At 31.2% G+C, this 23,051-nt stretch overlaps 1 protein-coding gene across 1 annotated transcript; it reads left to right on the plus strand.

Annotated features, from left to right (window-relative positions):
• Positions 1–1,559: 1,559 nt before the first annotated feature.
• Positions 1,560–19,384, plus strand: LOC143225474 (uncharacterized). The gene is made up of 3 exons (XM_076454944.1): positions 1,560–2,324; positions 12,672–12,824; positions 14,694–19,384. Exons 1-2 carry the CDS (start codon positions 1,574–1,576, stop codon positions 12,725–12,727), a joined length of 807 nt encoding a protein of 268 aa, XP_076311059.1. The 5' UTR covers positions 1,560–1,573; the 3' UTR covers positions 12,728–12,824; positions 14,694–19,384.
• The last annotated feature ends 3,667 nt before the right edge of the window (positions 19,385–23,051 follow it).

Raw genomic sequence — 23,051 nt, forward strand, 5'->3', positions numbered from 1 at the left:
TTTACCACTGGGTTTAATGTTCGAAGATTTTCTTATGTTAAAAGACACCAAATTTTGCTTATTACGCAAGGATACGACTTGTGTCAGGTCTCTTTTCGGATGTTCCTGATGTCCAAGAATGATCCATATTCAGTTATTTTCCAATAAGGGAATTTTATAATCCCTCATCTGAACAAATCTTTATAATTTGAGTGTGTAAATGTTTTTCGTTAGAAAGGACTACGTACTTTTACAAAATACAACAACTGTACTTACGTAACGAAAGCAAGCAATGTCAAAATGTGAGAGTGATACATACAGTTCCACTGCTATTATATATGGGCTTCGGTTGTTACGTGATTTGTTGATTTGCATATAAAAAATCGTTTTAACATCCATCTGTAGAATTACAAAATTTAGGTTCTGATTGATTGAACTTGTTTATTGTCTCAAAATACTTATATAATAGTTTTAATTGTTTGTAAACTATAATTTTATCAAGAGAGTAAAGCTGAACAATAAACAGTTCTTGGTTTTATATTTGTATTAATAAAGATGGCTCACTTGATTTAGTTGTTCCCTTGTGAAGTGTGACTTGAAATGTCTGGGATTCGAGACACGATGTTGCTAAAAAGATATTTCATACTATAGGTATAGACGCTTTATAAAAGTGACAGTCAACTCTGTATACGTTTAGGTTTTAGTGGTCAAAAGTTCAAAATTAGGAACTGCTACACCTGAATTCTGGGATGTCTCTAACTTAACCATTTATTCCACGCGCACATAATATGTAATTTATTTTAAAAATTCTAATTGTGTTTGATAAAAGTAAAGTAGCAATGCTCAAGCTCTACAATGTTTGGATGAGTTGAGGTTGTGGTACTAAGTCACTAGGTTATTTATAAAGCACATATATTTTACACATGTAAAAAAACGACAAACCAGAATAAACTTAATATCTAAAAGTGATATGTAATTACAATGCATTATATAATATACATATATTTAACTGATAGTCTTTAAGTAAGAAAATAACTGATTACCCTTACATGTTATCTCTCTAACCACATAATAAAATATTGTTGTCATTTGATAAGTCTTTATAATGGCCTTATTTTAAAATCGCAGGGAAATAACTTTGTGAAAACCTTTTCTTAGAGGCAGTGAAACATCTCTTTCGTTAAAATCATAGTAAGTCATCTTCATCTTACTGTCACAATAGGATTTTCATGAAAGTCGTTGTGAGTCATTTTTATTTTACTGTCCCAGAAAAGGTTTTCGTAAAAGTCGTTGTGAATCATATTTATCTTACTGTCACAGATTGGATTTTCATGAAATTCGTTGTGTCATCTTTATCTTACTGTCACAGATTGAATTTTCATGAAATTCGTTGTGTCATCTTTATCTTACTGTCACAGATTGGATTTTCATGAAATTCGTTGTGTCATCTTTATCTTACTGTTACAGATAGGGTTTTCATGAAAGTCGTTTTGTCATCTTCATCTTATTATTCTTTTAAGTTCACAACTAATTTTAATATATTTATTAAAAGTTTCAATAAAGTTTTTTGTCAGGTTACAAATGGCTGACTAGTATGCCACGTAGATTTTGTGCTCAATGTAAAGTTTATATTAAAGTTGGTGATAAAGCCCTTCATTGCTCTGGTGAGTGTCAAAAATGGTATCATTTAAGATGTAAGAACTTAACTGAACAGGATTTGGAATATTTAAATGAAATTGGGAAAAGTTATGAATGTGATTTTTGTATGAGAAAAAGAAAGTTAAGCCTAAATAGTGAAACTCCATTAAGAAGGACTGTGTCCATTTCGTTAGAGGGGGAGACAGTGAATCTTGTTGAGAATAGTGAGCTTGATTTAAATATGGGGGAGGCAGATATGAAGTGGCTTAAGACAAAAGTTACTGAAATTTTGTCAAGACTTGATGACTTTCACTTAATTAAAGTAAAGGTCGAAGAATTAGTGACTTCCTTTCAATATTATTCAGAGAAGGTAGAAACTATGAGTGAGGATATCACAACTTTGAGAGCTGAAGTTAAGGAGTGTAAACAGGAAAATAAAACATTAAAGCATGAAAATGAAGAATTGTGGAAGGAGATGGCAAGTTTTCGGAGGAAGATGTGTGAAGCGGAACAATATTCTTATAACTATAATGTTTTGATTGGAGGTATTCCAGAGAAGCCTAATGAGAATTTGCAAGAAGTTGTTGAGAAGATTACAACTACTTTTGGGGTTGACTGTGCTCCTACAGATATTGACACTGTTCATCGTATAGGAAAGAAAACAACTGAAAATAAGAGTCCGAGACAGATTGTTGTTAAGTTTTGTCGTAAGCAAATTAAATTTGATCTGCTTAAACTTAAGAAAACTAAATTTCGCTCTCTTAATACTAATGATATTAAGGTCTGTAATGAATCTTATCCAGTTTATGTTAACGAACATCTCTCCCCATATTATCATGATATTTTCATGCAAGCAAAACGAAAACAGAAAGATCTTGGCTATAAATTTCTTTGGGTATCGAATGGTAATATTCTTATTAGGAAATCAGAAACTACTCAGCCCATTGTTTTACGTTGCTTGATTGATCTTAATAATTTATAAATACTGCAATGGCTGATGATTTTGATGATATTGTTGGTGTTACACCAACTTTGTCTTCTCTTTCTGATTTACCAAATGTTTTTCTGTTGGTCATTTAAATTTAATACATGTTAATATTCGAAGTCTTACTCAAAATTTTGACCAATTTCTTGTTTTTTTACAATCAAGCGTTGTTAAATTTCATATAATAGCTTTTTCTGAAACTTGGTTTGTTGAGGATGGATTTGTTTCCTTTTCGATTCCAGGTTACTCCTTTTATTCTTCATCTTCTAGTCTAAATAAGGCTAGTGGAGTGGCAGTTTTGTTAAATTTGAGATACTGACTATGATAAAAGAAGTACAGTACATTAAGTCTGATGCTTTAATTTTATTTTGTATGATTCAAAATAAGAAATTTAATCTCTTTGTTGTTTATCGATCTCCTAGATTGCCTGTATTGAAATTTATTGATGAGCTTTCATTAGAATTGAATTTATACAAATATGATATTAATATACTTGTTGGTGATTTTAATATAGATGTTTTGGCATTTGATGATGTTTGTTATAAGAATGCATATTTTAAGTTTTTGTCTGAGAACAATCTTCAGTATTATTATTTCTTCTCCTACACGGATAACCAATGTTACTAATTCTTGTATTGGTCATTTTTAATTAGTGGAAATACTGTTAAAATTGTTATTCTTATATTGTTGAGAGTTTTTGACCGATCATTTTCCAATTGTTTTATGTATAGACATTTTATCGGATCTAGAACATGTCTCAAATGTTCAAAAGATTAAGTTTAATGAATTGAGTTCTTGTTTGAATTTTTCAGATTGGTCCTGTGTTATGAATTGTTCTGATGTTAATGTTGCTTATGATAATTTTGCTGAAGTGTTAACTGATTGTATTCAAAGTTGTACTACTACTGTTTCTGTGTCACGAAAGTTTAGAAAAATTAAGCCATGGATTACCAGTGAATTGGTTTTGTTAATGATTAAAGAGATAAGTTAAAAGAAAGTACATCAATTTCCTGATGATATTTATCTAAAGATTAGATTTAAGTGTTTAAGGAATTATGTTGTTAGCTTGACCCGTAAGACTAAATGGACTTATTATCATAACCTGTTTAAGAATGCTAAAACTATTAAACAGAATTGGAATATTGTTAACTCTATTATTGATGTTAAAAAAAAAAAAGAAATTTTGTAATTTTGGTACTACTGATTTATCTGATTTGAATTATTTTTTTGTTAATGTTGCTAAATCTACTTGCTCCAATCCTAAATTTTGTTCTCAGGGCATGCCTCCTGCTCCTTCTTCTTCTTGTTATCTATATCCTGTTACTGTATCTGAAACTATGAATAATATTTTCTCCTTATCAAATTCAGCTTCTAATGGTGTAGATGGTGTTTCGGTTAAGATTTTGAAAGCTAATGCTAATCTTTTGCACCAATTTTGACTTTTTAATTAATTTATCTTTTACTCAAGGGAAGTTTCCTAATGCTTTAAAGTTATCATTGGTCATTCCTATTTATAAATCTGGTAATATTTCTGATTTTACGAACTATAGACCTATTTCCTTATTAATACATTTCTCTAAACTATTTGAAAAATCTATGAAGATTAGAATTTTATCATTTCTTGATAGACATTCAGTTTTGTCTCCTTCTCAATTTGGCTTTCGGCCTGGGCTTGGAACGGAGGTTGCTGTTGCTAAACTTGTGGGAAGTATTACAGAAGCTTTGGATTCTGATCTTCATCCAATTGCTGTTTTTCTTGACTTAGCCAAAGCTTTTGATTCTGTTAATCATAAAATATTGTTAAATAAATTATCTTATTATGGTTTTAGAGGCATTGTTTTTGATTGGTTTTTTCTTACTTTCACAATAGAAAGCAATCGGTTTGTATCCATAATAATTATAGTGATTGGCTTACAATTAATGTTGGAGTACCACAAGGTTCTGTTCTGGGCCCTTTATTATTTCTCATTTATATAAATGATATTCTTTACCAACAGTTTTTGGAGATATCCAAGCCTATGCCGATGATATTGCTGTTGTTTATAGTAAGCCAAATCTAATTAATGAAGCCATTATTTCTAGTGATCTTAATAAAATTAAAATTGGCTTTTCTGTAATGACTTATCCTTAAATATATCTAAATCTTTTCTTCTTCAGTTTAACCTTTATGGTGTCATTCCAGCTTTTCCTTCTATTTTTTATCATTCTAGTGATTGTTATACTTACCCTAATTGTAAGTGTCCCAAATTGACTCAAGTTTCCTCTGTTAAATATTTAGGAATTATTTTAGATCGAAAATTAAATTGGCAATTTCATATTAATTCTTTAGTTAATAAATTAAAATATAGTTCTATGCTAATTTTGAACTTAGTCATTGTGCTCCTTATCATATTTTGTTAAGTGTATATTATGCTCTCTTTCAATCTTTCTTACAATATTGTATTTCAATTTGGGGTGGCACATATAAGACTTTTTTAATTCCTATTCACAAGTTGCAAAAAAGTGTTTTCTCTCTTATTTTTACTCATAGGCTTGATACCGATTTCAGTAAATTTAACTCCCCTCTTTCATATGATAAACTTTATTTATATTTTTTAGCTTTATCTACATTGCATGTTTCTTTTAATAGGCCTTTTAAAGTCACTTCATATTTTACACGACTTCAATCTTTTTTTCCAATTAATGTACCCACACCACGTAAAACAGTTACACTTCATCAATATCTTTATTTGGCACCTCGTATTCATAATTTTATTCCTTATAGTATAAGATCTTCTATTAATCGTGTTAATCAAAAGAAATACTTAAAACAATGGATCTTAAATACTGATGATAATATTCTGGGAACTTTATATTGATTTTGTAAGTTTTGATTTTACTTTATTATGTGTTTAACCATCACAGGACGAGTTAACTCTTTGTTGATGGTTTTATATTGATATTTGATTTTTTGTGTCTAATTTATTGCTTAATAAATTTATTATTATTATTATTATTAAAGCATAACGGAAAATACAAAAGCACTATAATTTCTAAATTACTACTATAGTAGTTTATCATACATTGATTATCATAGGACGATTTAATTCTTGTTATCACTCTAGCTCAAATAAGAGATAAAAGCCAACGATATAACCTGAGTAAAATTGTTCTTAATTTATTAAAGTACAACTTTTACATTTTACAAAAGTAACTATTTGCATCTATGTTGTACATGCTGTGCTAGGTAATAATGGTACCTGACATAGCATACACCAAATGGGAAAAATATTACTATTAGAATTTAAATGTTTAAATAGAGACTGTGTTGTATAATCATTAAAATTAATCACAGATTCCGAATTTTCTAGTTGTTATTTTTTATAGAAAATATTATTACATGCAATTATTAACACACAACAATGCTTTATTTGTGTCTATGAAGAAACAGTGCCATATATCTTAATTTTTGTGTAATAGTAGTGAGATTTTTTTTCTGGATTCATTTTATAAACAGACCAAAGTAATTTCTTTTCTTACAATATTCGACTGTGCCCAAATATCGAATACTTCTTAATGAGATGGTACATTGACTGTGAAAATATAATTTTATTTAGTTTGAGCGTTACAGTGTAGAAACAGTACAGAAATGACAATGCTAATACATTCGCCCTGTACAATAAATTCCTGAAGATTATTACTAATGTGTGCGTTTGTATGTATAAGTTTAAAGCTATTACGCCTGATTCTCTGGTATGTTTGCATTACTCTCGTGTGTTTCAATGAAGTCCTTCTAGTGAGGTTGCCAGCTTTAACAATAGGGGCACTATATTAGAAAACTTTAGAAGGACTAGGAAAAGCTGAATTCCGCTGTGTCACAGCAAGAATATAATGTAACTCCAACTTCAAACTCTACGGACGAAAAAGTATCTTTGTAGTAGGCGGGCGGGAATTGTTAATGCAGTATATGGAGTTCTTGGAGCGAATGTCACCGTTTGCGCTTTTCTAACATGAGACCACGTGCTGTGTCGTGACGACATGTCCGAACGTGATAGATCAGCAGAAAGGCCAAGGTGCGAGCTTTCTCTCCAGGTGGCGCTTAATCTAACGACGCTGGTTCCTAATGAAATTAAGCTGTTTGTTACTGCTTTCAACTATAAGCGTCTGATTAAGCCATTCCCGTGTGTGAAGAGAGGTTTTGCAGCACACAAGCAACAGTGGATAGTGAAGGCCTAAACAGAATAAAAATAATCAAAAATGGAAATAGACTAATAATGTTTACATAACAATGAAGTATGAAAACCACTAATGTGATTGGCACATACGTACACATCGGCATTTTAAAGTCTTTTAATCACAAGTAAAATAAAACTTCGTTTGCTACTCAACTTCAAGAATAAACACTAGAAAAAGAAAAGTTGAGATTGTTAATTATGTAACGTATACAATTTTAGCAAAATCAATAGTACTAACTAAAATATAAGAAATATTTTGCTTTTGCTAAATGAATTTGACTTTAACCGATACTAAATGAATAATGTATATTTTTACTTCTTCGTACTTTTGTCCACAAAATAAGACTTTTGTATTTGAGACAACATTTTGAGCGATGGAAGTAACTTGCATTAAATGTCTTCAAACATCCATATTAAAATAATCTGCTAAGTCAGGCTTCATTTAAATAATAAAACGAATAAGTTATTCTTTCAAAATAGCTTCACATTTGGGATATAAAATAATTGGGTAGCAACAAGTAGTATAAAAATATAAACATGAATACCAAATTTTTTGCTAACATCGTTTGATATTTATCAAATACTATAACAAACTCAATCCTGCTTAAAATGCTTTGTTTGGGTTTGGTTAAGCATAAACCTACACAAAGGGCTATGGCTGTCTTTCCCACCACGGGTATCGAAGCCTGGTTTCTAGTGTTGTAAGTCCGCAGACTGTGCCACTAAGGGTGGGGGATTGTTTGTTTGTTTGTTTTTGAATTTCGCACAAAGCTACTCGAGGGCTATCTGTGTTAGCCGTCCCTAATTTAGCAGTGTAAGACTAGAGGGAAGGCAGCTAGTCATCACCACCCACCGCCAACTCTTGAGCTACTCTTTTACCAACAAATAGTGGAATTGACCGTCACATTATAACGCCCCCACGGCTGAAAGGGCGAGCATGTTTGGCGCGACCGGGATGCGAACCCGCGACCTTCAGATTACGAGTCGCACGCCTTAATAAGCTTGGCCATGCCGGGATGAGGGTGAGAGTGGTGGCACCTATAATGGACAAACAAATGTGGTTTTAGTGACATCTGTGTGTGTGTGTATTTATAGCAAAGTCACTTGGGCAATCTGCTGAATCAACCAAGGGGAATCGAACCCCTGATTTTAAAGATATCTACCGTTTTGATATTTTGTGTAAAATTTCAAAATATTTAACTTGGACTAAATGTTTAAAATACACCTAAATTTTATCTAAATTACCCTCTCTTATCTTTATATAGGCCAGTTTTCTAAAAATGTCAAACGCGAACAGCGTTGACTCTCATCACGCTGATAAAAAATGCTATATAAGACCTTTGTTAAATAGAATTAATAGGTTTTACTAGAAACGAAACGTTGTGATTGGATGTCCATCATAAAAATAGATTCCTTTTTTTGCAGAAAAAACATACATGTATACAATGTCCATACTGTAACATATTGAAACAATAAAATACTATCTATCCTTAGCCTGAATAATTGAAGGGCTATCAGTATTCCGTCCCCCACGAGTATCGTAACCCAGTTACTAGTGGTATAATTCCGTAGACATGCCACTACTGTGATACTGGAAGGAGACATGTAAGATGTGCTCAGTAACAGATAACTGTCTGACACAGGTTGTCTCCGTTGTGTTTTGAAAATCTCGGACAGCTGGTGATGACATAATTGCTTTCAATTAACCTTTTGTAGTACCTCCTCCAAACTGTCCCACAGATAGATTCTAAAGAATTACAAGGCGTGCTTAGGACAAAACTATGACCACTCTGCGAATTAAATTAGTAACGCTTACATTACAATGAAGAATCAAAACTACCTTCATATGATTGACACATATATACCCATCAGCCTTTTAAAAATTGGAAAAATGTAACAAAGTAATTTGAGAAATCAAACATTTCGATGTTACTACAAGCAAAATAATCAATTTATAATCCGTACCTAGGACAAGCTGTTCCATAATTTTAATACTGTTACTTTACGATGAGGTGTATTGATCAAATTTCATCGTTACCTTGAAATATGTTTATTTAAAATATCTTTTTATCTGTGAATATTTAGACATTCAGGTAAGTCAAATATACGGTCTATACCCAACTCTTAGAATACAGTTCACATTACAACACTCAACGATTACAAACTTTCACGTTAATAATTCACTATTTTACCTGTATGTTTTCAAACCATCTTTTAGACATCACTTGAAAACTGGGTGAATACCTATCATCACCACACAAAAGTAAAATTTAATCATAAAGGTTTCAGAACTGTACAACTTCATATAAAAAAATGCTAAATTTAATTTATCCATTGCTCTTGAGTATATACACATGGTATCTTATTTATTTTTTTATTGCTTTTGTTTACGGCCCATAAAAAATAATGTTGAAGAAGTTTAACTTATCAGTTACAACTCCACTTGTGACATCAAGGGCATGAAAATTTATACTTTTTAATGTGAGTTATAAATTTACTCTTCTTAAAATTTGATTACAAATGTATAATTACCAAGCATATATTCATGGTGACGAAGGGGAATCCGTGACAAAGACTAAAGCTTAGGTTTCGCTTGATGGCAGCTATTTATCATGCTTAAGCCCTACGTGTGTCAAACCACTTTCTGAATTAGTATTTATATACACTATTTTTCTTGGCATCAACTACTTTACTCCGTTAGGTTACGTGCAGTCCACGTGCAGCTCGTGATGCTGACCCCGCTAGTATTTTAGTCACTCCTACATCACCCTCACTTGCTCTACCACAATATTCAGTTTAAGGTCTTTTAATATAGCCAGTAATACTCTGTCAAACCAGTCTTCATTTCAAAGTGATTAAAACCTTTACGAAGTCGTTATAGACAATCTGATATTTGCTGACTGGGCCGAAGCAACGCGGAGAAGGATGGGGAAAACTCTTCTCATATTGTAAGAGTTTCTCCAGCTAAAGCAATCCGTCCCATGCTCGAGACAAGGTTTATTTCAATAAGCCACAAGCGCGTCACGGCTCTGTAGCAGCTCTTTTACGTCAGTGATTGATCACGTTAAATCAGAACTGGGGATTAACATTGTCGAGTCAATTTTTGGTGACTGGATAGCGTATGATGAAACAAACAGTACTCTCTGTAATTTGCATACAAAGAACAATAAACCAGGTATTAGAGCTGAACTTTCTAAGAAATACATGTTCTGTTAATGATTAAATATTACGTTGTTACATCAGATGGTTACCTAAGGTTGTTCATGTGTAGACGATAGCCTTTTATAGCAACGTTTAAATAAAATAAGAAAAACTTTTCAAGGTTAATCAACAATGACATAAATTGATAAATAATAATATTTATTAAAATGTTTGCACAAAATATTAAAAAAAATGAAAATATTTTTACGAGTTTAAATCTATTTACTTTTAATATTTATATTTAAACATTTCTATAGCCTTTGTTTTTGTCTTATAAAAACAACAACTATAAAACTTAATTGACTTTAAGAAGTGATGTTTTCCATGGATAACTTTACGTAATTATAAAAATCACTCTGCTGTCAAAAGTAAATAAATAAATTCTAACAATCGCTAAGCGGCATCTGGTGGTATGAATGGATGTTACTTATTCCGCGAAACACTTTTTGTTTTTCGGTACAACTATTCATATGACCATGAGTAGTTTTATACTGTTATCTTATCAGTTCAGTAATAAACAAGCATGTGGCAGATGTATTGACCGGAAATCTTTGTTTCTCTTCTGTTACTGACATTTACTCTTGTTCTTTTCTTGTTTTTGCCTTCAGGACAGCATGGACATAATTCAAGTATCACAAAGGATACTTTCTAGTCCAGATACAACACTAGATAAGACACACTGTCTAATTTAGAGAGATCCTTATGTGTCACTATCCGCAGATGGCTACTTGGAGCTTATCTAACCAGAAATCAACCAATAAGGTTATTGATCTGTGACGTTAGCAATAATAACGGGGGAGGTAATTTGCATGCATTCATAATTGTTTTGTTGTCGTAAGGGATGTTAAAGTCATAAATTATTTTAAACCACAATATATATGTGTATGTGTCTCTTTTCATCATTTACTGGTGATAAGCAGTGATTTTACGGACTTCCAAATCTAAAATTTGCGTGGAACAAAACTTATTGAACCTACTGTGTAGTTTTGCTCTTAAAAACAATCTCATGTTATCATGTAAAAATCTGGAACACGTTTGTTAGTTTTTAACAAAGACATTACTTCACTCAAAACAAATTAAAAGAAAATTTGACTCTGTATTTTGTCTTTATGTTGTTATTTCCATGTAGGCATAACACAACTAAATTCGATTTAAACGCCAAAATGAATTACGATACTCGTATATTACACACAATGTTAGACTCTATAATTCATATGAATTTCAGTTGTAATTTAAATAGGTTTCTATATATCAGTGCTCTAAAATGTTTAAGACATTTTGAAGATAAACATATTTTAACTCCAAATGCTGACTAAAGCGAAAGAAACTAGTCAGTAGCATTGCTGCTTACGTAGCTGCTCTTAGTTTAATAGCCAGATTGCTGTTACCCATATTCAGTGGTATATCACTGCCTCAAACCTTGGACCTAAGCTGCTAGTATAGACACGATATTTTAATCTATACAACGAAGTAACATATGTGTATCGGTGTGGGCAGAGGGATCCGAAAACTCTTTTACTCATTTGCTCATTTTTATGAGTTAGGTGGCCATTTCAATTGTCTCTTAGGCTCCTTTAAAATAATCGTCAATTATTTTTACTTGGGATTGCAAAAATTTCCGAATAAATGAGAATATTTTTAAAAAATGTAAAATATTATTAATTTGTTAAAGACATGTTCAAAAGTAAAATAACAAATTCAAAGTACAAATTGTTTATTAATCAATATTGGTTAAACGAAATTAAACCGAAAGCGTATTAGATACGTAAGATACGTCATAAATAAACTCAGTATTAAAAATATGCTCTTCACTTTATATTAGACTATATTCAAACTATTTCAATTGTTTATATCATTCTCACATCATTTATCTTCATGTTGTTTAACATTTCTTGAAGAAGGTGTTTATATTTAGTAAATGTTGGAGTGTTCTCAGAGTGAAACATGCTCAATAGAAAATAACATAGGAATTTGCATATTAGTTAATTATTATGTTATGTTTGAAGGTATTGACTTTATTTGATAGATTTGTATGAATAGAAATATATCAAATAATAAAGAAATATTATCAAATTGCAGTTATTTCTATAAATTGATTACGTATTAAACAAACAGTAAAGAGCTTCATTTTCATTTTCTTATATCGCTCGCTCATTATGTTCATGTTATGTATTAAACTAATTTAAACAAATACTTTATGGTTTTGTAATTTTTTGTGGAACGAACAGGAAATAACTATTTAAAACTCAGTGTAACATATTATAAGAGTAATGTGTCACAGAACAGATCATAAATAAATCAGTTTTTTTATCTAATTGTAATACTGTATGAAATACTTGAATGTTACATTCTACCATTTTCTATCACGTGTCAAATCTATCATTTCGACCTATGAAATTCAACAGTCATGACGTTTAACTTTGAAATAACTTGTATCCTTTATAATTGAAGGGTTTCATAGCTACAACTTGCTAAAAGTATTTAATAAGACTGATATTTAGATTTTAGTGGACATCTTAACCACTATCTGAAGTAAAAATATATGTTATTTTTAGTTGAAAAACCTTAGACACGTATCATATTACATGCACACGAGTATGTATATACGCACACATATATACAAACAGAAACTAATTTAATATTTCTCCTTTTAGATTCTGAACCTCTTCTTCTTTATTTGACCTTAATCCTTGAGGGTATTCCGTACTAGCCAAGAAGTTTTACACTTTGTCAGCTAGCCCTTACAGCAACCCTAAAGGTCGAGTTTGTTCAGTGACGGAAATTCAATAAATTGTGACTTTCAAATTGTGAGTTGAGCACGCTAACCATTAGGCCATATTCTAAGTGCCAGATTAAAAAAAAAAAGTTAATGGCACTAATCATTAGATCATATTCTAAATGTAAAATTAAAGAAAAGGAAAATGTTACTGAGACACTACAGAAGGGCAATAGAGTTTAAACAACATTATTTTTTGTATTTTTGTAAGCATATCAACACAGATTAAAAATTATATTGTGGATTGTAGTTTCAGTCAACTGAGGAAAAAATATAAAATACTGCCTGTTTATTCCCCATATTTAAACAAAATCCTTCTAATTGTCTTTATATACCATCCAACCCAACTGACTGTAATAAATACAGGTTAATATAACAGCTCTCTGTTGGCCAGAATATACACAAAAATTTAATTATCAAATATTTTTGCCAGAAAACTTTGAGAACTATTAATCACGGCTTAATGTAGTTTAGAGAAGACTTATTTCCCAATCATAGTAAAAATATTAATTTAAATTTGAATTTAATTATAGAATAAAGTTATCAGGGGTTATTTGTAAAATTATAAGAATTGATTCAGGCTGTAGCCCATCTGAAGCCATTTCTTACAAGACGTTTTTATATGCTAAGAAGCAATGTATTTAGTTGCTGCTTACAAACAATGATCATTTACTTTGGAACTAAATACATCCAATTTGGTTTTCGGTCGATAAATCTTATTAACAAGGAAAATCATACCCTAACTTATTATATCTCATTATAGTTCTCTGTTTTTAAATCAGTTGGGCTTATTAATACACATATTATCGTTATAGAACTATGATACTTCCGTTGCATGTTCATAGTCATGCATGAGTAACTCTAGCAACATAAATAAAACAATATAATTACAATATTTTAAAAATCCTGTTTCATAGCTCATTACTCTGTATGTGTATATAAAGTATAATTCTACAACCATCTAATCTTAAAATACAATTATATAATTTTAAATTCAAATATAATGTGTATTTCAGTTTTTAGACATCTAAGACCTGGGGTATTTACATCCTGAAACAAGGGCGTATTAATTTAGTTACAGCGACATCAACTTTTCCTTTCTAGATACTTATTTAAAATCTTGCACATTATACCATCTTATAAGAAGCAAGTAGTGATAATAAATAGAAATGAAAAGTAGAAACATCTTTACTTCAACACACAGTCATGTGAAAAAGTTAGGACACCCTTTTCTTCAGTTTTAATTGTTTAGTTATATTTCTATAATCTCTCAGTATTGTTGAAATTGAGATTAAATATCTATATATTCAAAATTGTTACATATATACATAGGCTTTCATAGGGTGTCCTAACTTTCCACACGACTGTACATTAGAAAACTTTGTTACACAATTGTTTACTATTTCAAAGAATATTTTATAAACTGCTTAATAATTTAAAATGTGCTTAACTTGAAAGTATTTGTTCGTAATTTTTTGCTTGTCTGGAATAGTTAAGGTTATTTTAAAGTCACTTTTCATCACTACCCTATGCTGTTATATATATATATATATATATTCCTAGTGAGTATAAATGCACTAAATATTTGGTAACAAGTTAAACGCACCAAAAAAATAAACAAGGACAAATAAACATTTGATTCTATGATATACCCCCAGTGGCGCAGCGGTATGTCTGCGAACTTACAACGTTAAAAACCGGGTTTCGATACCCGTGCTCAGCAGAGCACAGATGGCCTTTTGTATAGTTTCATGCTTAATTACAAACAACAGTTCTACGGTATTAATTGTCTATATGACATGGCCTTGAGCTATGTAGCTTAACATTTTATATGTAGAAATAGTGACACATTTTATGTTGGTCTACCAGGTATTTTGAAATATTTGTCTTTTCTATCCAGGGGCTAGGGAACAGGGTATTCAATCCTCAGGAGGGGTAGAAATGAACGGAGCTGAATAAGTTCGAGAACTCTCACACGATTAATGGAGAAAGGTCTTGGCCTCGAAAACAGTTTCATTGAAAAATGTTTTCTCTGGCTTTGAGTGCTTTTACAAGTTGCAAATTGTTGTTGAGGAAGACGATTCTCAAGTGACATGAACTTCATTTGTCACCTGACTTCAGAACGCTGTGGTATAGGAATTTGTACATAATTCAACCTTTTACTGAATATTTGCATTTTAAAGAACTAGAAAAATATCTGAGATCATGTGGAGCCGCCTGGAAAGTAGAATACTATTACGTATTTCTTAAAGTTTCAAATCCTTTTACATATATGCTAAATTATGAGCAAAGTGAGTTACGATAATTGTATAGCTTTGCTTAGGTATGATTCGATTTCCATTTTAATGTCCTATCTCTCCAATAATTTCGACTTTTTCTGTCAAAATGTTAATTCTTTTACTATAATTTAAATACTTACTACTATCACATAAAACTGTTTTTGAAGCAACTTTTATGTAATAAGGACAGTATCTACTTAAATAGAGCTTACTGATAGGAAGCTTATGAACTTGGCATATAGTAGAAAAGATTTAACAAGGTCCATCGTATATTGCACATAATCAGTGATTTTTGTTATATAGATTCGACCATCAGAATCGCGAGCTGTTAAAATTATCTTCAAGAAAATGTTACCACAAATATTTCCTTTTCAGGTAAGGTTATGTTGTTTGGTTAAAATTGTTAGAAGTGTATGTTTTCTCAGAGAAAAGCTACTTCGGGATATCGAACCACTCCTGGAGACAAATATCTGGTTTTATTTGTTTGTAATTAAGCACAAACTGCACAATGAACTATCTGTGCTCTGTCCACCACGGGTATCGAAACACGATTTCCAGCGTTGTAAGTCTGCTACTGGAGGGCGGTTATTAGAGGGAAAAAAAAGTTTAGTTATATTGTACATTCACTTATCCTATTACTTTAAAAATGAAGACAGTTAAAAGTTTTGTAAAAACTTTGACTGATAATGTGTAAAAGATTTTTCAGCTATTTCTCTACCCACTTCTTTCGTAAACGGCCCGGCATCGCCAGATGGTTAAAGCAATCGACTCGTAATCCGAGGGTCGTGGGTTCGAATCCCCGTCACACCAAATATGCTCGCTCTTTCAATCGTGGGGACATTATGATGTAACGGTCAATCCTACTATTCTTTGGTAAAAAGAGTAACGCAAGTGTTGGCGATGGGTGGTGATGACTAGCTGCCTTCCCTCTAGTCTCACACTGCTAAATTAGGGAAGGCTAGTGCAGATAGCCCTCGAGTAGCTTTGCGCGAAATTCAAATAAAAACAAATCTTCTGTAGACTGGAAATGAAACAGTTTACAATACTGGCAAAAACCAGTGCCATGTTTATTCTTCGAAAAAAAAGATTAACACTATATATTGTAACAAAAAACTAATAAGCTTAGATCAATTTTTTACAAAAATAAAGAAAAAATTTAAACCATAAGCATATAGATTGCAAAAGGTATGATATTGGAAGAGGTTAATTTGCAGTAAATGTCACCTAAATGCTGAGGTCATCATGTTACTCCTATTGATGTCTAGAAGACTTATAAAAATTACTGTGAAGATTACAATGGTAAGCTGGAGTATGAAATTGGTTTTTAACTCCACAGTGTCCCAAGTCTATCTACCAATCACCGTTTAGATAATTTAAATTCAAAAATTAGCTTACAGGTTTCATTCAACTTTGTAATGCAGATAAGAAAATATACCAATCCACTGGCTTGATTTACTAATATTTTACATAGTTACTAACGGTAATAACATGTGTCCGAGTGTTACCATTTTGTTCTTACGATTTCCAAATATTTCCAACACTGTTGTGGGAACAAGATATTCTGTTACCTTCTTTTTGTCACTTTGTATGACATAGAACATAAAAAATTGACGTTTAAGCTAATTTTTTTCAACAAAATCTAATAAGGTATTAGAAAAATACGAAGGGCAGGACTTGTTACATTTTTATCGTGTTTCTGATCTATCTCCTAGATTGATTTTGCTTTACATATCTATCCTTATACCTATAGGTTTTTCAACAAATAAATGTTTTGTTTCTCCTCTCACCGATGACTCAATTCTTTCTGAAACTTAATGTCAGTCAAATAACTCTTGCTGCCCCCCCCCACATTTGTTTGACCTGTAAAATCTCCCACTGCGAAACATCCTGCTTGTTTTGTGGTTAAAATACTTAGAAGCGTTAATCCTTCCAGGAATTTCTAGGAGCTGGCGCCTGTTGAAAAGTAGGTTCATTCTTGTAATAATTGAAGCCTAAGAGTGTGTTTTACATATATTTCCGATTTTTCTGAAAAGAGGAAAAACAATTATCATGTGTGATCAGGTTCTTTTGAAAACAGCTGAATTTCAATAATATAAATTGGTGCTTCAGCAATATCAAAATTTAGCAAACATTGATATTCGTGATGACGAGAAACCCACTTCAAGTAAAAATGTTTCTCGAGACGGCTGGTATGGGTATTAAAACTTTTATTAATGGGACTCAGTACATAAAACAAAACAAAAAACTCAACATATTAAGAAACCAAATAAACACAGCCACAGTATTATGCTCACCCAATAAAATTAACGATGAAATTAACAAAATAAAACAACACTTCATCAACATCAACAAATTTCCTCAAAAAACCCTGGGAAAAATTATACGCACACACCTAGACCAACAATAAACAAACAACAAATCCCAAGATACAACAAACAACAAATCCCAAGATACAACAAACCACAAAACCTTTTACTGTTGTATACCATACGCTCCGATATCAGCGAAAAATAACCAACATTTGGAAAAAAAAAACATTCCAGTAAACACCAAATTTATTCAAAAACCTGGTACAAAACTAAAATCCATATTATGTAAAAACTACACTTACAAACACAGCACCGACATTATTTATAAAATAAAATGTAATAACTGCCACGACTTCTATATTGAAAAAACAAGCAGAAAAATGAAATCCAGATTCAGTTTACACAAAAAAACATTTTCAGATATTTTTGAACACTGCAAAACAAATAAACACAGCATAACAATAGAAAACATTCAGATACTAAGTAGGGAAACAGATACAAATAAACTCAAAATCAAAGAAGCCCTACTTATACAACAACTAAAACCAAAATTAAACCAATATAAAAGAACACTTTTATACCTACACTAATTAATAACCTAACATCTAATTGCAACACCTCCTACAATCTTGTACCTAAAAAATGTGCCTGGCAACGGTCAGTTGCAAACTCTTTTTGTTAACCTGAAGCTGACCGAAGAAGGTCGAAACGTTGTTCTCTTTTATATTTTGATAAAGTTTTAATACCAATACCAGCCGTTTTGAGATACAAATATTAATAATAATACACTTAGATAATCCTTTCTAATATAATACTTATACATAAGGCTCGATCCTCGTGTGAAAACAATACAGATTTGTGTCGTTTTATGATAAAACAGATGAATCAACTCTAAAGTAGTGTCTTTTGAAGCATCTTTAATGCATGAGTAAATAATGCAATGAACATTTCATTAAAACTAGTTTTGTTTTTATGAGACTGCCCTCTAGAGGTACAACGGTAAGTCTGAGGACTTATAACATTAAAAATCGAGTTTGATACTGATGGTTGGCACGATACAGGTAGTCCAAGTTTCTTTGTTTTAGGATTTCGCGCATAACTATACGAGAGCTATCTGTGTTAGCCTTCTCTAATTTCGTAGTATAATATTATAGGAAAGGCAGCTAGTTATCATCACTCAAAGCTAACTATTGGGGTACTCTTTTACCAACGAATAGTTGGATTGACTGTAACATTACAACGCCCTCAAGGCTGAAAATGCGAGCATATTTGGTGTGAGGGAGATTCGAACTCGCGACCCTCACATTAACAGTCGAGCGCCTTAAACTACTGGTCATGCCGGGTCACAGGCAGTCCATTCTGTAGCTTTGTGCTTAACTAGAAACAAACAAACTGTTATAGAATTATGTTATTTATTATTATTAAGACAGTCTATTGTGTGTTAAATTTAAAAATAGTGTCAATATAAATCCACAAACTATAGTTCACATGTTTAACACAATGCCTAAATCTACCCTAACAGATTTCACAAAAGTTTTGTCTTTCTTCTCCTTGTTTTTATATCTAAATTTATTTTATTGGAATTTGTTAAGAGTTTTTTTCTTTTTTTTTCCAATTCTGGCCGACGACGCTTTAGTGTTAAATTTAAGAATGTAAACGCTAGAATTCAGGGCTCGAATCTCGCAATGAAGAGTGAAGATAGTTTTGAATAGTTGCTTTATAAAATCAAGCAAATCTCGTTAAATATTTGATATTTTCTCTCTGCTACAAGTAAATAATAATCGTCACACACTTTAAGAACAAAGGTGTCCTTTTGAGTCTGTATATATCTATAATTTGCATTAAGATCTTTGAAATCAAAATTACAACTTATTTTTCTTCACAGTAAAATTTAGGGATTTCTTCGAAATGTCTATCTCGTTTAGTGCAAGTGCACTAGTTTAGTTTTGGATAAAGAATGCTTCGCCTACTTGCAACATTGAAGAGCACAAATAAAAATGTCAATGGAATAATACTGGAAGTTGTCTTGGCCTTCATTCTTATATCTACTACTCTATGATAAAAAAAAATATCTGATTCATACAACATGAAAGAAATCAATAAATCAACCCAAAACTTTGAAGTTTCACTTACCTACTCACACTAATTCAAGCATGAAAAAGCTTTAGTTTAATTAAAACCTACGTTCATAAAATTTGTTTACGATTCTTATAAATGGTAAAATTTATCAATGTTTTAAAGCAGAACATAATTAGTGTGCGAAATTAAATAGGCAGTATCTGTAATCTTTAAACAGTAATAACAATGAAGTTTCATTTTACTACACATAACACACATTTACCATTTTCTTTAGTGGAATACACAAACACTCAAAATTATTTTTGAGGAAAAGGACATTGGGTTATCTACTGTGTTTATCGCGGGAAATCTGGGAACGAATATTGGTGTTGTATGTACGTAGATTTATAGTAATCCCGCCAAGTGATATTTAGTGGAATTTTAAAATGTTTTTCTATTCATAATATTTTATTTTCACTGATACACTGTGAAAAGTAGTGTTAGACGGTTATCCTGTCTAAGGCGGAATCACACGGAGCCGAGTAAAATTTCCGGCTTGAACAGGTTTTTCGGCTTAGACATAGTGAACATGCATTTCCTCAATTATATATAATTTTTGAGCGGAACGTTATACTTGCTTGACTCAAGGGAAATAAGACGTTTGTGAATAAAGTTATTATACTGGTTACGCTATATTTATTAGAATAATAACAAAAATAGACATTCAAAATATACATAAGTACACAAAATATTAATTAAATTGCCCCTCAGTGGCTCAGCGGTATGTGTGCGGACTTACAACACCAAAAACCGGGTTTCGATACCCGTAGTGGGCAGAGCACAGATAGCCCATTGAATAGCTTTGTGCTTAATTCAAAACAACAACATTAATTAAATTTATTTAAAGAAAGTGTCCAGTTTCAACTGTTTTGTTTTTTTAATGGGCTCGAATATTTGATGTGTTATCAAATGTGAGATGCAAAATAAAAAATTTTATTATGCGGTTAAAAGAAAACGTCAATTCCACGGCCTTTTCATGAAGTTCATTTTCCCCCCTTTATTTTTGCATACAATTTGATAGCGTTAATATAACTTAACACTTGCGATGAAGAAGGAATTTCTATTTCCTCACTATTTTTTCCATTTTGTTCATGTTCTGAATCTCTCACACTGTTATCATCTTGTGATTCTATTATAGATTTTAAATCAATTTTACCAGTTTCTGTTAAATCATTCATGTCAACGTTCATAAAACTTTTCCCCTTTACAGAATCATCTGCATCAATCTTCTCAATCAGAGTTTGGATTTCACTAAAATCGTCATAAAAACAACTTTTTTTAAAAAATGAGGGCATTGAGTAGCTTTTTTAAAATATGAGGGTATTGAATAAATTTTCCATAAATTTTAAAATTAAGAAGGATAGGAATTTATTTTGTCGTGAGAAATATTTAAAGAGTAGAATTTTGCACTTAAAAACAAATATATTTCTACAAATTATTAATCTAATTTAACTGCACAAATAATGACGGCAGGAAAATAACAGAATATATTTAACCAATACTTACTGTAACAAAATGTCCGAGAATTTAATAACATTTAAATAAATTATTAATTAAAGAAAAAATTATTAATATTTAAAGAAATTATTAATTAATGAAAAGTTATTAATATTTAAAGATATTATTAATTAAAGAAAAATTATTAATATTTAAAGAAATTATTAATTAATGAAAAGTTATTAATATTTAAAGATATTATTAATTAAAGAAAAAATTATTAATATTTAAAGAAATTATTAACTAAATAAGAAACTAATATTTAATCAAAAACATTTTTTTCCGCCTTACTCAGGTTCTAATTCTACTTGTTGATAGATGAGGTAGGTGAAAGATGAATTTCCGTCCGCGTTACGCAGATTTCACCATATAGAGGGCCTTTTATAAAAGAAATCGTAAGATAATGCTGCAAAATGTTGATATTTCTGGCTTGTACAGCTTTTCGCCCATACAGTTTCCAGCTTAGACAAGTTTTACTGTATAATGGACGTAACATGTATGTCAGTATCTATGTATGTAATCAAAACTCCCATGCCATGTATTGAATGACACCAAAAACAAAAGTCTGTAAAAACTTATATTTAGTGTGTCCAAGATTCAGACAACTAGCAAAATAACAGTGCTATTCACAACAGTTATTATTTTAAATAATCGTGCTCTACTCACAAAAAGAACACGAGCTTTACTGAAACTGTACGTGAGGATTTTATTATATCTTTATTAACGTAATTTTTGAATACTATTCTAAAAATAGGAGTTCTTAGAAAAATTATTATTTAATAATAATTTCAATACATAAAAACATTACAGCGCGGGTTCGCATCTCGGTCGTACCAAATATGCTCACCCTTTCAGCCGTGGGGACGTTATAATATGACGATCAATCCCACTATTCGTTGGTAAAAGAGTAGCCCAAGAGTTGGCGGTGGGTAGTGATGGCTATCTGCCTTCCCTCTAGTCTTACACTGCTAAATTAGGGACGGCTATTGCAGGTAGCCCTCGAGTAATTATGCGTGAAATTAAAAACAAACAAACAAACAAAATAAACAAAAACATACAACATACATGAGTAACATTTTGCAAGTTTTGAGTTCTGCACATTTGAATCTTTCTGATGCAATGTATTGCGTATGACTGAAGAGTATCCTTTAAACCCTCTTTCCGTGCAGCACTTCCCAGAAAAAAAATTCGTTTTTTTTTTTTAGAAAATGTCCACTTTTTCAAAATTTGTTCAATGAAGTATGAACATTATGATTAAGACACATAGTGTCCCCTAGGGCGGTGTATCTATTAGTTTCCGTAATATTTCTGAAAAGTACAAATTTTTTTTTGGTATTGTAATTCACAATCGATTAATTATGTAATTGTGAGATAAAACCTGGGAATGTATTACGTCCTGTCAAAGGCGAATTTTATTAGATTAATTTTTAATAGCTTCATTCTCCTACGAATAGGTAATAATCGTTACATTGTTTGAGTATAAAAGTGCATTGGTGGTTCAGCACTAATTTTGTGAACTTTCAAAGTTAAAATTCGCAATTCGAGAAAGTGCAGATAGCTCAATGTATGACTTTGCGCTAAAACAATCTAAGAAACAAATAAGCAAAAGAAAAATACTTTTATTTATGAAAACCATCTTTGAAAATTCAAGGACTTCAATTTTGTAACTAAACTAAATGAATAATTAATTTTAGAATAATTATGATTTTCAACAGAATTGAAAATTATTTTCTTCATCAGATTTTGAATTGAATTCAGGTATAAAATAAATCTGTTTACTTGCAGTTAAGTGCAAAGCTACACAATAAGCTTTGTTCTTCTCACCACGGATATTGAAATCCGATTTCTACAAGTATAAATCCGTAGGCAGACCGCCGTGTCTGCGGAGGCACAAAACAAATGTTTGTTGCTATATCAGATATAGATATACATAAAAAAAATAAAATTCTAGAAAATCTATATCTCTGCTTAGCCAATAGGTTCCCATTCCTAGGTCTCTTTCCATCTCTGTTCCCCGCTGCTACAGCGGTAATTCTATAGATTTACAATGCTAAA

Source organism: Tachypleus tridentatus, chromosome 9, assembly GCF_004210375.1.
Source record: "Tachypleus tridentatus isolate NWPU-2018 chromosome 9, ASM421037v1, whole genome shotgun sequence".
In the NCBI taxonomy this organism is placed as follows: domain Eukaryota; kingdom Metazoa; phylum Arthropoda; class Merostomata; order Xiphosura; family Limulidae; genus Tachypleus; species Tachypleus tridentatus.